The sequence below is a fragment of the Actinia tenebrosa genome, unplaced genomic scaffold, assembly GCF_029948245.1.
Source record: "Actinia tenebrosa isolate PJP-AT-01 unplaced genomic scaffold, QUT_ActTen_1.0 PGA_scaffold9__36_contigs__length_13948895, whole genome shotgun sequence".
Taxonomy (NCBI): domain Eukaryota; kingdom Metazoa; phylum Cnidaria; class Anthozoa; order Actiniaria; family Actiniidae; genus Actinia; species Actinia tenebrosa.
In genome coordinates this window covers 5,394,757-5,410,103 of record NW_028292586.1, presented here as the reverse complement: position 1 = coordinate 5,410,103, position 15,347 = coordinate 5,394,757, and the positions used below count along the sequence as shown (strand labels likewise).

Here is a 15,347-nt window from a genome sequence, read left to right as displayed (position 1 = left end):
AAGATATTACATCACTTCAGGATAATTGCCTGTATCACAGGGAGCCCAATACTGTAGTTATAGAATACTATAGCGTAATGGACTACTTGATGATAAAAAAGAAAAAAGAAAAAAAAAAAAAAAAAAAAAGAAAAAAACAAACAAACAAACAAACAAACAAACAAACAAACAAACAAACAAAGATGACGGAAAACCATGATATATATTAGAGTTTCGTGTGTTTGCCTTTCTCTTATGGGTAAAGGTGAACGATGTGCCGTCTCAAATCATCTTTTGTCGTATTCTCTTGTGGTGAGCTGTTAATATCAATCGACGTCATTACTGTAACAAAGCTTTATTTGCCCCCTGAACTCCCCATAATGCCTTGCGATCCAAGATTGCCGCCGTATCGTCAATGTAGTCCATTATATACGAAAACAAAGAAAACCCAACAGAAATATTTGCAAGAACATTGCGCACATTTATAGTGCCCTTATAGACGCGCGGAACAGTTTGCCATTACCATCAATGCTGCAAACATGCGTGCAGCCCTTCGTTATAGCTTCACTATTGATTGTTTTCACGGCGGCCGTGTCGGAGGAACTTAACAAAAGAACTGTCAATGAGTTCTTTTGTTATATCCTCCAACATGGCCGCCGTGTCTTTTGTTATTCAATTCCCTTTTGAATGGTTGAAAACCATCAATATTCGAACGACTGGTTCTACTGCGATTCCTTCTTTCATTCTTACCTTGGCATTTACCGTTCACAAGCTCGAAGCCTTGTTTACAAGAACAAGTGTAAGAACCGGGTGAGTTGACACAGACATGAGAGCATGGATGCTGGTTGCTTATCGGCCGTGAGACGTACGATTCACACTCATTAGTATCTAGAAGTAAAGCATAAATAGGGATATTACACGCTTGCGCGAAGTTATGAAGTTATCGTTAATATTTCACGAGTGATTTTTCGACACGAGAAGATAAATTTCATATTTTCAAGCCAACGTGTTATTTTCTTTTTTTCATATAGACACACATTCACAAATAACAACTTGTTGTAAACATTGGAAAACATTGGAAAAGACGTCATAGATATCTTCACTAGTGAGGATATGGAAAATATGTCAGTGAGGTCCTGAATGTAGTCCCGAGGGACACCTCGTAAATTGCATGTATAACCTGAGGGACACCTCGTAGATTGTACGTGTATAACGCAAGGGCACCTCGTACAATGTGTGTATAACCCGAGGGACACTCGTAGAGTGCATGTATAACCCGACACCTCCTACAGTGTACGTGTATCACTCAAGGGCACCTCTTACAGTGCGTGTATAACCCGAGGGACATCTCGTAGAGTACATGTATAACCCGAGGGACACCTCGTAGAGTGTACGTGTATAACGCAAGGGACACCTCGTAGAGTGCGTGTATAATCTGAGGGACATTTCGTAGAGTGCATATATAACCCGCGGGACCCCTCGTAAAGTGTTCTTACCTACACATGTTCCATCAGCAGACCTAGAGTACCCTACACTACAGTTTACTAGACAGGAATAACTTCCTCGTGTATTTACGCATGTGTAACCCGCGGGACATTTCGTAGAGGGCAGAGAACATTCGTCTATATCTACGGGTAAAAAATGATTAAATAGAAACAATATCAATATGCTAATTGTACAATGATTCTGAGTGGCGTAAAGTGGAATGTCCTACAAGGTACTTGTATACATTTTGACTGTGTACGCATGTCTTCCTATGCGAGTGCGTGTACAAGAAAATACGAGTGACAGATGCAAAATTCCATTGTATACCACCAGAGAACATTGATTTAAAAAATGAGTGAAACATATAATAAAAAATAAACAATGATAAATAATGGGATTAACAGTGGATTCCACAGAGTGGCTCTTCTTCCACTGGATTCCAATTGAAATTTAGAAGTTGATTTTTGCGATCCGGATCTTCCATTAGCTGTATTTTTTTATGTAGTACATGTACATGTATTTTTTATGGTATGGCATACAGCTGCTAGAGGGAGGGTTATTACCTTCGCATGTTTTATCGTCCTCCAAGAGATAGAAGCCTGGTCGACAAAGACACCGAAATGTGCCAAAGCCATTTTCACAGATGTGACTGCACGTGTCAGGAAAGAGACATTCATTCATATCTGTTAACAAAAAGACCCGGGAATTTAAGTATTACGATAATAACGGTTACAATCGGAGGCCTGAGGGGTAGGGGGGAAAGCCTTACAATTTTGGTTTTAATTTTATTCAATATTTTTTGGCAGGGAAAGTCAAAAAGGCGAGAGAAATCCTATTCAGTTCCACATCGGGTCTTTGGTGGGGCATCTCCTATCAAGTCCACGAGGAACTCTATCAAAGGCCTTTACTGTTTGCTAGCCCCCACCCCCACGGGATATGAATGTAGAAAATATTCTTGCCTTTCATCGATATTAACTATGCTTTCATCAATCTATATTTATTGGGTCCTTCATGAAACTCGCATTCAATACATACATCTATTTCCTAATCAGATTAAACGAAGATTCATTATCTCTCATGTCGTTATTATGCCACAAGATAGAAATTCTCGAAAGTATGCTGTGTTGATGAGTCGATGTGTCGTGTATCGATGTGCGGTTCACTATAAATACAATCAAAGAGAGTCTTAGAATCAATCTGTGTGATCTAATACAAACTATAATAGACTTACCGAATGTGTCCCTATCGAATCCAAAAGAAAAACTCAATAACAATCTCCCATATTCCTCTTAATAACTAAATTTCATAACTAAAGTTCACGTGCTGTGTTAACTATCTTAGTTCTATCGCAATAGTACCCAGTGTCTCTCGGACAACTCTTCTGGGCCTGGTGACCTGTCGCGTACATCGCCGGCACCAAATGAGCGTACCTTTAAGTATCTCATTTCAATCTAATCTTAAACTCAACGCGACAGCTTGAATTATACTCATACTGCAGTCAGACTATAATGTTCACATCAGTCATTATTGGTTGGCACAGACCACGCCTTCCAACAAACAAAGCTTGTTGATGGGACGAGTTAGAATACTTGTCTTCGTCTTCACTTTCGCTGATCTTACGTAGCCATCCTTAGCTGTATGCACTTCCAAAACACGCGCAAGGGGCCAACTTCCTCTTGGTACATTCTGATCTACTACGAGTACAATATCTCCCGCAGCTACATTTCGTCTTGGTCGGTTCCACTTTGCTCTCTCCTGTAACATTGGCAAATACTCCTTTACCCAACGTTTCCAAAATTGATCGGCTAAGTATTGCGCTTGGCGCCATCTTCGTCTTGCAAAGACATCGTCCTTTGTAAATACCCCAGGGGGTAGACATGTTTCATTGCGTAGAAGTAGTATTTGGTTAGGTGTCAAGGGGTCTTCATCCTTGGAGTCGTCGCTACAAGGAGTCAACGGTCGGCTATTAAGAATTGCTTCGACGTGGGTCATAACAGTCAATAACGTTTCGTCATCTACTATCTGTTCCTTCAGCAGCACACGTAGTACTTGTCTAACCGACCTAATAAGTCTTTCCCACACGCCACCCATATTACTCGCCGTTGGAGGATTGAAGATCCATTCGATGTCTCTTTGTCTCAGGAACTTGTGTACAGCTTGCTGGTTCCACTCTTGAATGGACTCTCTTAACTCTCTTTCTCCGCCCTTCAAATTGGAACCATTGTCGCTTCGGATTAGTAAAGGTTTGCCCCTTCGATTGATAAAACGATAGAGTGCATCGATGAAACTACAAGTTTCCAAGGTGTGAGTGATCTCAATGTGAACTGCTCTTACGGTCAAGCATGTGAACAGACAGCCGTATCGTTTGACAACAGAACGTCCTCTTTTCACTTGTATAGGGCCAAAGAAATCTACTCCAACATAAGAAAACGGTGGCATGTCAGGTGTCAGTCTGTCTTGGGGCAAGTCAGCCATTATCTGTTCACAAGGGGGTGCGTTGCGTCTGCGACAATCAAAACAACGATCAAGTAGTCTTCGTACTGATACTCTTGCATTTATGATCCAGAATGCCCTTCTTATGAGTGAAAGCACATGCTCCTTGCCTGCATGGCCGTACATCTGGTGATAGTGACGGATGATTAAGTCGCAAACATGATGATTTTTAGGCAGGATTGGTGGGTGTTTGGCTCTTTCTGAAATGGGAGCATTACTCAGACGTCCTCCAACGCATAACATATCATCTCGTAGTTGTGGGTCTAACTTGTATATAGGACTAGATCTTTCAACCACTTTCCTTTTGGAATGGAGTTCGTTCTTTACTGCATTACCTTCGCTACATCCACGCAATTTAAGAACAGCCAACTCTCGCTGAAAGGATTGACGTTGTACGTGCTTGACAATCTCGCGTTCGGCTGCTTTCAGCTCTGATACGTTGATCTTATCATAGCTTAATTCTCTGGTGTTTTTGTGTCCATGACTTAAACGATAAGCGTTCACTAGAAAACATTTGTATCTCATCAACCAAGCAATAGCGATGCGTAGCTGCTGCCACGAAGAAAAACCCTTAAACATGGTATTTAGAATATCTTCTTGTGTTACTTGGACCAAATTCACTTGCTTCTCTCGTTTTATCTCTGGGTCATCGTCGGCAATCTGGGTTAAGTTAAAGGGTAACATAGGCCATAGCTCTCTCTTCTGCCACAGGAATTCCGGTCCGTTTAGCCATCTAACGTCATTCTTCATTTCGTCTGCGCTTAAGCCTCTTGAGGCATCGTCAGCTGGATTACTCCTTGAATCCACGTACTTCCACTGTTGAGTACTCGAGACTTCACGGATAACTGCAATTCTGTTGGCTACAAACGTCGTGAATCTTTTCTTCTCGTTAGAAATGTAACGTAGTACTGTGGTAGAATCCGTCCAAAAGAAAGAGTCTTGAACTTGTAAGTCTAATTCCTCCCTCAGCATGCAATCGGACTTTACTGCAAGGACAGCTGCAGACAGCTCCAATCGAGGTATCGTAGTTGTTTTCACTGGTGCTAGCCGGGACTTGCCAATCAAGAAAGAAACGTGTATTTCTCCGTTGGCGTTCTCTGACCTCAAATACGAGACTGCTCCATAACCCGTTTGGGAAGCGTCGCCAAAATGATGTAACTCTCTTGACAAGATTTCACCCAGATCCGGTGGTTCTAGGCAACGTGGTATAGATACATTGGAAAGTTGAGGTAGTTCGACCAGCCATTTCTTCCATTTTATCATCTCTTCTACTGGGATTGGATCGTCCCACCCAATATCTTGTTTACATAGATCTTGCAACAGTACCTTTACGGGTAACATAACTGGAGAGACAATACCTAGTGGGTCGTAGACCGAACTCATTACTGATAGTATCCCGCGTCTTGTTAGAGGCTTTTCTTTCACTTCGATCTCTAGTCCCAAACGATCTAATTCTACCTTCCAGTGAACACCAAGTGCTCTTTCATTTGGCAGTCTTTCAAAGTTCAATTTCTTGACCGTTTTAGCTCTCTCAGACTCTGGTATCGTATCGAGAACGTCCTTACTGTTACTCATCCACTTTGTTAAACGGAAGCCGCCTTGTTTTAACAATTGGCTAAGCTCAAGTGCTAAGTGTTTAGCTTCATCTACAGTTTTGGTAGATTTCAGGTAATCATCCACGTAAAAATTCCGGTATACAGAGTTTACGACATCTTTACTAAATTTGGCACGATTGTCATCAGCCGTCTTCCTCAATGCAAAGCCTGCGCAGCTTGGAGAAGAAGTTGCTCCGAATAAGTGTACTAGCATCTGAAACTCAGAGGGTCGCTTGTCAATGGCGCCGTCTGGCCACCATAAAAATCTCAACATGTCACAATCCTTCGGGTTAACTCTCACTTGTAAGAACATAGATTCAATATCTGCTGCTAAAGCAACAGGTCCCTCTCGAAATCGAGTGAGAACTCCCACTAAATTATTTGTCATATCTGGCCCTTGGAGTAGTTGATCGTTCAAAGAAGTTCCTTTAAACTTCGCGGCGCAATCAAATACTACGCGCATCTTTTCTGGTTTTCGAGGGTTAACGACGGCATGGTGAGGTAGGTACCACACTGCTTGATCTGAGGGATTCTGGCTCTCTTCAGGTATCCTACGGGCATAACCCTTGTCAAGATGATCGTCTATGACAGCCTTGTATCTCTGATGAACTTCGGGGTCCTTTAGAAATCTTCTTTTCAACGACTCTAATCTCGATTCAGCTAACTGACGGTTGTTCAGAATACATGGTTCACCATGCTTCCAAGGAAGAGAAACTTCGTAGTGACCTCCGACTAAAACAGCACTTTCTTCCATGATAGATAAAGCTCTTCTGTCCTCTACTGACATCGACTCCTTGATGCTTAGTATCGGGTCTCCAAAGTCCGTCTTCCAAAATCTTTCTACTTGCTGCTTTAGTTCGTCATCTTGTAGCGTTATAAAACATGTATTCAGACTGTTTCTATTTGTTGCGTCGTCAACTGGACCAATGATCGTCCATCCGAGTAAAGACTTCACGGCGTAAGGTTCCTTTCGATTCCCTCGTCGTTCTTCTAGCGCCCAGAATACTTCGGGCGTGTCGTTACCGATTAGCAATGCCACTTCGCTGCTGTCAATCTCCGGCACCGTTATACCATCTAGGTGTGACCATTTGTAAAGGTCTTGTTGCGTTGGTGCCCCTTCAGTAGAAATGCATAGTCTATCAACGGACCAAACTGCTGGTATTTCAATTACTTCATCAGACTCTAGTGACATTACCTCCAAGCTAGCAATGCGTCCTCTTTTTTGGCTTTTCACTTTGTCGATCGTTGTCAAGGAAAAGGTTCGCTCTTCGCCATCAACATTCAGCTGCTCTAACAGTCGTTGTTCACATAGTGAGGTATCCGATCCTTTATCTAGGAGCGCATACGTAGTAACGGTTGTATTTCTCCCTTTACCACGTATACGAACTGGTACAATGGGTAGACAGACTTTACCTTTCCTTCCTTCACCAGTGGGTTTACTCACGCCTTTGGAATCTAAATTCACGGCGTAATTCGACTTACTTCCAGGTGGTTTTTCATTGTCCTTTTGGGCGTTGTTGGTTGGAGCGTGCAATAACGTGTGGTGCTTTCCTTCACATCCTTCGATTTTACATTGTCCTTTCTGGAAGCACTCTCTAGCTTTATGTCCTCTTTTATAGCAATTATCACACAGTCCTTTAGCACGAACAAATTTTACTCTGTCCTCATGAGTCTTCTTCTCGAATTCACAACAACTTGCAAGCACATGCGTTCCTTCACAAAGCCAACATTTCGTTGTTTGTGTCTGAGGTGGTTTGTTGTTAAGAGTGTTAAAGGCAATGCTTGGTATGTCGGAAACCTTCGGCTTTTCGGCTTGCGTAGCTAACGCGGTAGCTCTAGGCGCGCTCACCCGAGCTGGTCTGTGTCTTTGTCGCGGTTTTTCGATCTTGACTTGATCCTTAATGTCCATAATGTTGCCAAATACTGGGTCGTTTGCCGCCATAGCCCTTTCTGTAATGAACTCTGACATTTGGCCAATATTCGGTTTTCCTCCACCATTTCTGATTACTCTAGTCAAATCTAGCCATCTTGCCTTCAGATGGATGGGAAAGCGTTCGGCTATTTGTCTCAAATTATCTGCGCTATTTAAATCATCTAGATAGCCAATGGATTTAATCGTCAGTTCACAATCCTTTAATTTGTCTGCGAAGTTTAGCAGACCTTCGCGATCGGACGCTCTCAACGGAGGTCCCTTAGTAATCTGTTCCATGTATGCACTGGCTATGACGTACGGCTCTCCAAATCGCTCCTTCAGCAGCCTTCGCGCGGTTGCATAGCCAATAGATGGTTCCATAACAACACAGTTCCTTACCACTTCCCTTGCTTTGCCTGAGCAATATTGTAAAAGATAATTTAACCTTTCACCTTCATCGGTAGACTTTTGTTCAATGTTTCTTTCAAAGTTACGTACAAATCTCCAATAATGCAGGGGATTGCCGTCGAACGTAAAAAGTTCCGGCTTGGGTAACATCAGAGCGTTGGCCATCGTAGATACCATGCGTTCCTGTTGTTTGATCATCTCATTGTACACTTCATTATCTTTCGATGAATCATCTTCGACATTCGGATAGAAATCGGTGAAGCAGTGACTTTCAAGTAAATTGGTTGAATTCATAGCTAGCCATTCTTCAGCAGTTGGAGTCGAAGGCGTTCCCGCAATTGTGTGACCTTTCGTTACAGTTTCAGCCATTGGTATAGTAATATCTTGCTTGGTTTCCATTGCTGGACACATAAACGGGTTAGTTGAGAACGGATATTTACTAACAACTCTTGTTGATTCTTTAGGTGTACTTTGTTTCGGTGGTGTGACGAAGATCAGTTCATGATCATGACTAGGTTCATTATCCTGGAATGGATATCGGTTTTGAAGATTATAAGTCCTTTGTGATTCATACGGTTCAGTGTTCCTCATATCATGCAATTCAGGTTTCTCGCGAGTGTCTTCTTTAATATGCAATTCGGTTTTTTCACGTTTTCCTTTAATATGCAATTCAGTTTTCTCGGCCGTTTCGTAATCTAAGTCGTGCAATTCAACATTTTCATCGTGCATTTCAGATTTTTCGTAAATTTGTAATTCTGTGTTTCTTCGTTCTGCTTCATGTCGTGCTTCAAGGAAAACTTGTTTTCGCTTCATTTTATTGAGCTTCATAGCTTCTTCTAATTTCATCTTTAATTCTACTTCGTCAATTTGATCTTGTAACACCTGTGTTTCTTCGAGTTGTTTTAGTTTAAGGAGGGCTACTGCATGTCTAGCTTCGGCTTTAATCTTTAATTTTGAGGTTGTGCTCAATCTACTTCCACCACTTCTCTTCGAACTAGTATCCGATCCACTTTGGCTTGCAGAATCAGCAGGCCTCATAAGAAATGGAGTAGGCTCAGGAGCTGACCAATTCCTCTCTCTCATATTAGAAATCCAGGAATCAATTTGCTCTCCGACATCGCACTTAACTAGACACTGGTCTCGATAAATCTTAACAGCTTCATCTCGGGATTTTTCTTCTCTCAAAAACTCAAGATATTCGGTATGACATTCCACAAAGATATCAAATGTCGTTGAGATCTTATCTTTAATCCTCAAAACAAGTTCAATGTCAACATAGTTCTCAGAACGTTCGATAATGTTTCTAACTTCATTGTAATATTTAGTAAGTCTTCCAATATATCCAGATTTTGATCTTTTTAACTCTAGAGCCTTTTCTCCTCTGGCGCCTTCAGTACTCGCAAGTGCGCTGGGCTTCCTGTGTCGTGCCACATTGTCGCCACTGTCTGCCATAATGTCTCGTTGCTTAGGCGAATTCGTGAACTAATGTAGAAAATATTCTTGCCTTTCATCGATATTAACTATGCTTTCATCAATCTATATTTATTGGGTCCTTCATGAAACTCGCATTCAATACATACATCTATTTCCTAATCAGATTAAACGAAGATTCATTATCTCTCATGTCGTTATTATGCCACAAGATAGAAATTCTCGAAAGTATGCTGTGTTGATGAGTCGATGTGTCGTGTATCGATGTGCGGTTCACTATAAATACAATCAAAGAGAGTCTTAGAATCAATCTGTGTGATCTAATACAAACTATAATAGACTTACCGAATGTGTCCCTATCGAATCCAAAAGAAAAACTCAATAACAATCTCCCATATTCCTCTTAATAACTAAATTTCATAACTAAAGTTCACGTGCTGTGTTAACTATCTTAGTTCTATCGCAATAGTACCCAGTGTCTCTCGGACAACTCTTCTGGGCCTGGTGACCTGTCGCGTACAATGAATTTGACTTGTTCAAGTACTGCCTTTCTTCAGTCAATTTTGAACACGCGCGCAATTGTTTAAAATTTTGCGGAATATTTCATTACCTATGCAAAATTCTCCATTAGCGTCTTTCACAAGACCTTGCGGACATTCCCGTGGGACAGGACCTGAAAAATGAGTAATCGTGATAAGTGATGAATAAGATATCTTCGAGGCTCTGTAGAGGTTGTTGGGTATCTTCCTAGCACGGTTTAAGGGTTTTCATTTAGGTTTTCCAGTTTTCTTCCCAACATATCAAATTCCAATTTGATCTGTGAGTTTGATGTGCCCTCACTTAGATCAGCCTAGAGCTTGTTTTAAAGTTTGATCTGTTAGTAAGCCGTGCCCTGACTTTTATAAGCCTAGAGGTTGTGTCAGGGTTTAAGACACTTGTAAAAATTCACTCTCGTTTGCTCACAGGATACGCGACTAGCGAGGAGCGCGCGAAGTGAGTGTTAGTCGAACCGGCGCAAGGCCGTTTGGAGAGACTTAAATCTAAGGGTTTAAATCACTACACGCTTGTTTCGCACTTACTTCTCTTCACGAACGTCTTCATTCTGATATCAAGGGCTGTTTGGTCAGGCATGTCTTTCACATCAACCTCCATGACTTCAACCGTCTGCGACAAAGACCTTGGAGGACCAGCAACAACAGGTTTGTAACGAACGGTATTATTACATATATATTGAAACCGTTTATTATTCACGTTGAAAAACCGTTCCCCAGTAGAGCTGACCTGACCACTTCCGGTCTGAATATAAAAATCTTTGAAATCTTGGAACGATACTTTGGAATTTGGCGGGAAATTTGGCGTGCGTCCTCTGATGCTCACGTCCATGACCAACGCGCCCTGTTCGTTAAGTCCTCGGCCCGTGTGATCAATCGATAAGTATTCGCCGTTCGGGTATCCGATGCGCGTAGAAAAATTAAACAATCCCTGTGTACGCTCGAGGCCGTTCTGGAACCCAGGCTGCCCACCACTGCCTGCCCAATAAACAGGAGCCGTGATTGGGACAGCGTACTTGAACCAGTTTACCATTGGCCTAGGAAGACCATTTATAGAGCATGATACTTCTGTGATGTTGGATCTACGACGAGTTATGTTGGCTTTGAGAACTAGATTTGGGAGCATTACATTGTTGACGACTCCCTTGATTATACCAATGGCTGACTGCTCACCATCTGAAAGAGAGAGAGAAAGCTTTAGAAAGCTAAAAACTTAAAAATACGAATAAATACGGCCAGCAATGCTTTATCTGCCAGAGTGCACAATGGGCATTAAAAAATATCTCTGATAATGAAACAAATGCACTCAAATCTGTTGAAGTGTAAATGAAAAGGAATGAAATTCTCGTAAGAAACCCCAAACGCCTTCGCTGACCTCGTCCCACCAAACACAGTCACAGTTTATTTATTTATTTATTTATCATTAATATTTATACAGAGGTGCCCAGTTCAGCAAAGCTGGTTAATAATAATAATAAACTTTATTTGCACAGAATAATAAGAACTATAGTAAAAAATAATGCAAATAAATAAATAAATAGATAAATAAATAAATAAATAAATAAATAAATAAATAAATAAATAAATAAAGTATTCTAATAAAGTGATTTAAAAAAATGAATATATAAAAACATATGTATTGTAAAATTACTAGTTAATTTACTAATGATTAAAACTGATTCTAAAACTAACTAACACGACAAAGCTAAATGGCCCAAGTACCCCAGTTTGAATGGGGCTCTGTTTAAATTAAACTTACAGACAAAAAATGTAGTAAAGGAATAATTCCTTTTATGACAAAATTCCGCAATCATTTCACGCATGCGCATAGAATTGAGTACATATTTTACGCTGTCTTACTTACCTATTTTACACTTGCGCGCATTACACTTCCTGGATTCTGCATTAGAGCCGAAACAATCATCCCCACCATACTGGGGAGGGGGGTTGGAGCACTGTCTTGTTCTAACCTGAGTACCAACACCACACACGACCGAACACCGTGACCAGGCACCCCAGTATGACCATTGACCAGGAACTGAGAAAAACATATCAGGCATATTTCATTTGAGAAAGAATATTTACCAAGTGTTAGGCGAAATTCCAGGAATGATACATACGACACGGCCACGGTACCGAAGCATGTTTCATTTTGAACTAAAAGCAAGAGTGGTTAAGCTGGTAAACGCATGCGCTTTCTGCAAAGCCAGAGGTCTCATGCTCCTTAGTGCTCCGTTTAGGGCTAGCTACTTATAAAATAACTGTAATAAATCTTGTGATTGGTTGAAACGCGTGCTTTATATATGAAATCCAAAGCTCCGGCAAGCACTTTCTATTTAGTCATTCCTGTCCAAAATAACGGCTATTTTGATTTGTATTTTCTATAAAAAAAAACTTTAGAACCCTGCTTAATATGCTTTGTACAGTTAGAAAGCATTTGGGGAATGCCTGAACACTCGAGAAGGGCCGCTAATGTGCCGTGCTTCTAATAACACTTCTCGCGTGTTTTCCCAACCCCCGCATGCTTTATGACTACACACAATACACGCGCAATTTTTCTATTACATGGTATTAAAAAAAGCTAAAGGTAGTGGTTAACTATAAGGAACATTTTCAAAAACTCCTACCTGGACAGATATTTGTGTTACACAGATCTCTATCAATATTTGTGCCCTCGCACTGTCGTCCTCTATTGACCGGCGCTGGACTGTCGCATGTCCTGTAGCGAAAGCGTGTTCCTGTACCACAAGTATGACTGCATGATTTCCACACACCCCACTCACTCCATGCACCGTGAACTACAAGAAAATTAGGAGTAAAATAACTTAATTTTACGTAATTTAGCTTTTTGTACCACTGATTTTGGTAGAGGTCTTCCTGTGTTTTCGTACCACAGCAACCCCGTCCAAATTATTATCAAAGATTAGCTTGCGTGACAACGATATCACAAATAAACTCAAGTATTTACTTAAGAGCTAGTGTTTGCGTGATTGCGTGACAATGTACTATAAATAAACTCGCTCAATTATTTACCTCTAACAGTAAGAATAGCTTGCACCGCGTGAATAAGAGAATTACTGGTTGCGTGACATTGATACGTTCCCTCGTCTTCAGTTTTCACATTTTCTATTCGTAGACTGTTGTTGGTTAAGATGGTAATGCGGTCTGGAAAAGGTGGACGCAGTTCTACGCCGAGTCTCCACCATCTTATGGTAGGTGTTGGATTCCCTGTGGCTGCGCAATCCCAAAGTAGACTGGACCCCACATCTACCACTGTATCTTGCGGACTTTTTGTAAACTCTGAAAGTGAAAAAAAACCCCATTTTATTGGAAGCCAAGCGGAAACAGAAACAGAAATTACAATGTCTTACTTGGTCGAGAAGCCTGAGCACTAGTGTCATCGTCAGTAGGGCTCTCCGTGGGAGGAGCTCGAGCTTTGAAAAACAATAAAATAAATACTGATTAAAAAAACTTTGAGACTAAATATCAAGAAAAATAAATCAAAGACACGATAATTGACTTTTGATCGATGGTATCAGGTAGCCCAAAATTTAAATATTTGGGGAGAAATGATATAGTCTCTTTGCACCATCACGTGATAGCAACCATGACAGGAGGCACAACAATAGAGTCTTTCCCTTCCCCCCCCAAGGGAAACTGAATTCTTTCTCATGCAAGTCAAACCAGATTCAATTGTTCCTGCCTCCTGTAATGGCTGCCATCACGCGATGGTTTCAAAAAGCCTCTATAGGAACCATGTCATTTCTACGACGGAGCTCAAGGCAGTCCAAATCGAATTATTTATATCAAAACTTACACAGGTAGACCAACTAAATACACCAGCTAATCGTAGCCAAACCTACTTACATAGTATCCTAACGCGAGAGCCTGCTTCAGCCCTCCCAGCTAGATTCCCCGCCACGCACATGTACACCCCCTCGTGTTTCTTTTTCATGGCGTTCTTTATTTGCAGCACAGACTGGTTGTAAGGTAGAAGAGCGCCATTCAGTTTCCATTGGATTTTAGGAACTGGGAACCCTTTGGTAACGCATTCCAGAGTTATAGTGTTTCCCTCGAGTAGTGTCATGTCTTTGGGAGGCTTAATTATCTTGGGGGACACTGAAAGCAAGCGTAAATTGATCTGTGACCATTGAAAGGCTTCAAGTCTTTACGAATCAAATACATAATGCGCATGTCATTTCAGAGTCAAGGGTTTTCAGTTTGAAAAATTGAGATGGAGGGGAGGGAGGTGAGCGGAGGGGAGGGGAGGGGAGGGGAGGGGAGGGGAGGGGAGGGGAGGGGAGGGAGGGAGAGCTTTGTATCATACTTAATGTTATTTTTTAAAGGAGATATTGGCGTTCATTACAGAAAAAAATGGGCCAATAGATCCTCAAAAGCCTAGTGAGATACAGATGAATGTTTTATCAAGAAATAAAAACAGAAGGACAAGGACAAGGACAAGGACAAGGACAAGGACAAGGACAAGGACAAGGACAAGGACAAGGACAAGGAGAGGTAGAAAAGGTATGGCCACACAACCAGCATCTATAGAGTACAATAACACATGTAGAAATGAAAAACAGACATTACCTTTAACAATAATCGTTACATTCAACGTATCGAAGCCCTTGATATTCGCTGCCGAACAAGTATAGGTTCCCGTATCCTTGGGTATCAACCCGGTGATCGTCAAAGTACCCGAGGGGTCCTGTTGGTACTTCCCGTCACTTGTTGTGATCACAATGGTATTTTTGAGCCACGTGATCAGGGGTGTAGGATACCCCAGGGCACGGCACGGTATTGATACACTATCACCGGGACTGGCTGTGTAGGTGTCTAGATCTTTATGTTCAATGATAGGACGAGCTAAGGGGGAAATATTGTGTTATTATTGGGGTACTATAGGATACCCCAGGGCACGGCATGGTAACGATGCACGGTAACAATGGTTTTCCTCGGGGTTCTACCGCAAAACCTAATACTTAAATAAAGTCGACCTGTGAGTTAGTCATGCCCTGACTTAGATCAGCCCAGAGATTGTGTCAGGGTTCGATCTGTGAGTTTGTCGTGCTCTGACTTAAGCTTAGATCAGCCCAGAGATTGTTTCAGGGTTCTATCTGTGAGTTAGCCATGCCCTGACTTACATCAGCCCAGAGGTTGTTTCAGGGTTCTATCTGTGAGTTAGTCGTGCTCTGACTTAGATCAGCCCAGAGGTTGTTTCAGGGTTCTATCTGTGAGTTAGCCATGCCGACTTACATCAGCCCAGAGGTTGTTTCAGGGTTCTATCTGTGAGTTAGCCATACCCTGACTTAGATCAGCCCAGAGGTTGTTTCAGGGTTCTATCTGTGAGTTAGCCATGCCCTGACTTACATCAGCCCAGAGGTTGTTTCAGGGTTCTATCTGTGAGTTAGCCATACCCTGACTTAGATCAGCCCAGAGGTTGTTTCAGGGTTCTATCTGTGTTAGTCATGCCCTGACTTAGATCAGCCCAGA

The 15,347-nt window shown here is 41.7% G+C and overlaps 1 protein-coding gene across 1 annotated transcript in view; it reads right to left on the bottom strand.

The window, feature by feature from the left end:
* Positions 1 to 2,445: 2,445 nt before the first annotated feature.
* Positions 2,446 to 15,347, bottom strand: part of LOC148904586 (uncharacterized) — a 41,420-nt gene continuing 28,518 nt past the window's right edge. The window contains exons 26-35 of the mRNA XM_089025010.1: positions 14,445 to 14,720; positions 13,722 to 13,973; positions 13,226 to 13,288; positions 12,888 to 13,154; positions 12,482 to 12,652; positions 11,719 to 11,892; positions 10,383 to 11,030; positions 9,914 to 9,976; positions 9,649 to 9,659; positions 2,446 to 9,354 (exon numbers count right to left, since the gene is read on the bottom strand). Of these exons, the coding sequence (XP_088881136.1) occupies positions 2,989 to 9,354; positions 9,649 to 9,659; positions 9,914 to 9,976; positions 10,383 to 11,030; positions 11,719 to 11,892; positions 12,482 to 12,652; positions 12,888 to 13,154; positions 13,226 to 13,288; positions 13,722 to 13,973; positions 14,445 to 14,720 (8,291 nt within the window). The 3' untranslated portion in view covers positions 2,446 to 2,988. The remainder of the gene's footprint in view (positions 9,355 to 9,648; positions 9,660 to 9,913; positions 9,977 to 10,382; positions 11,031 to 11,718; positions 11,893 to 12,481; positions 12,653 to 12,887; positions 13,155 to 13,225; positions 13,289 to 13,721; positions 13,974 to 14,444; positions 14,721 to 15,347) is intronic.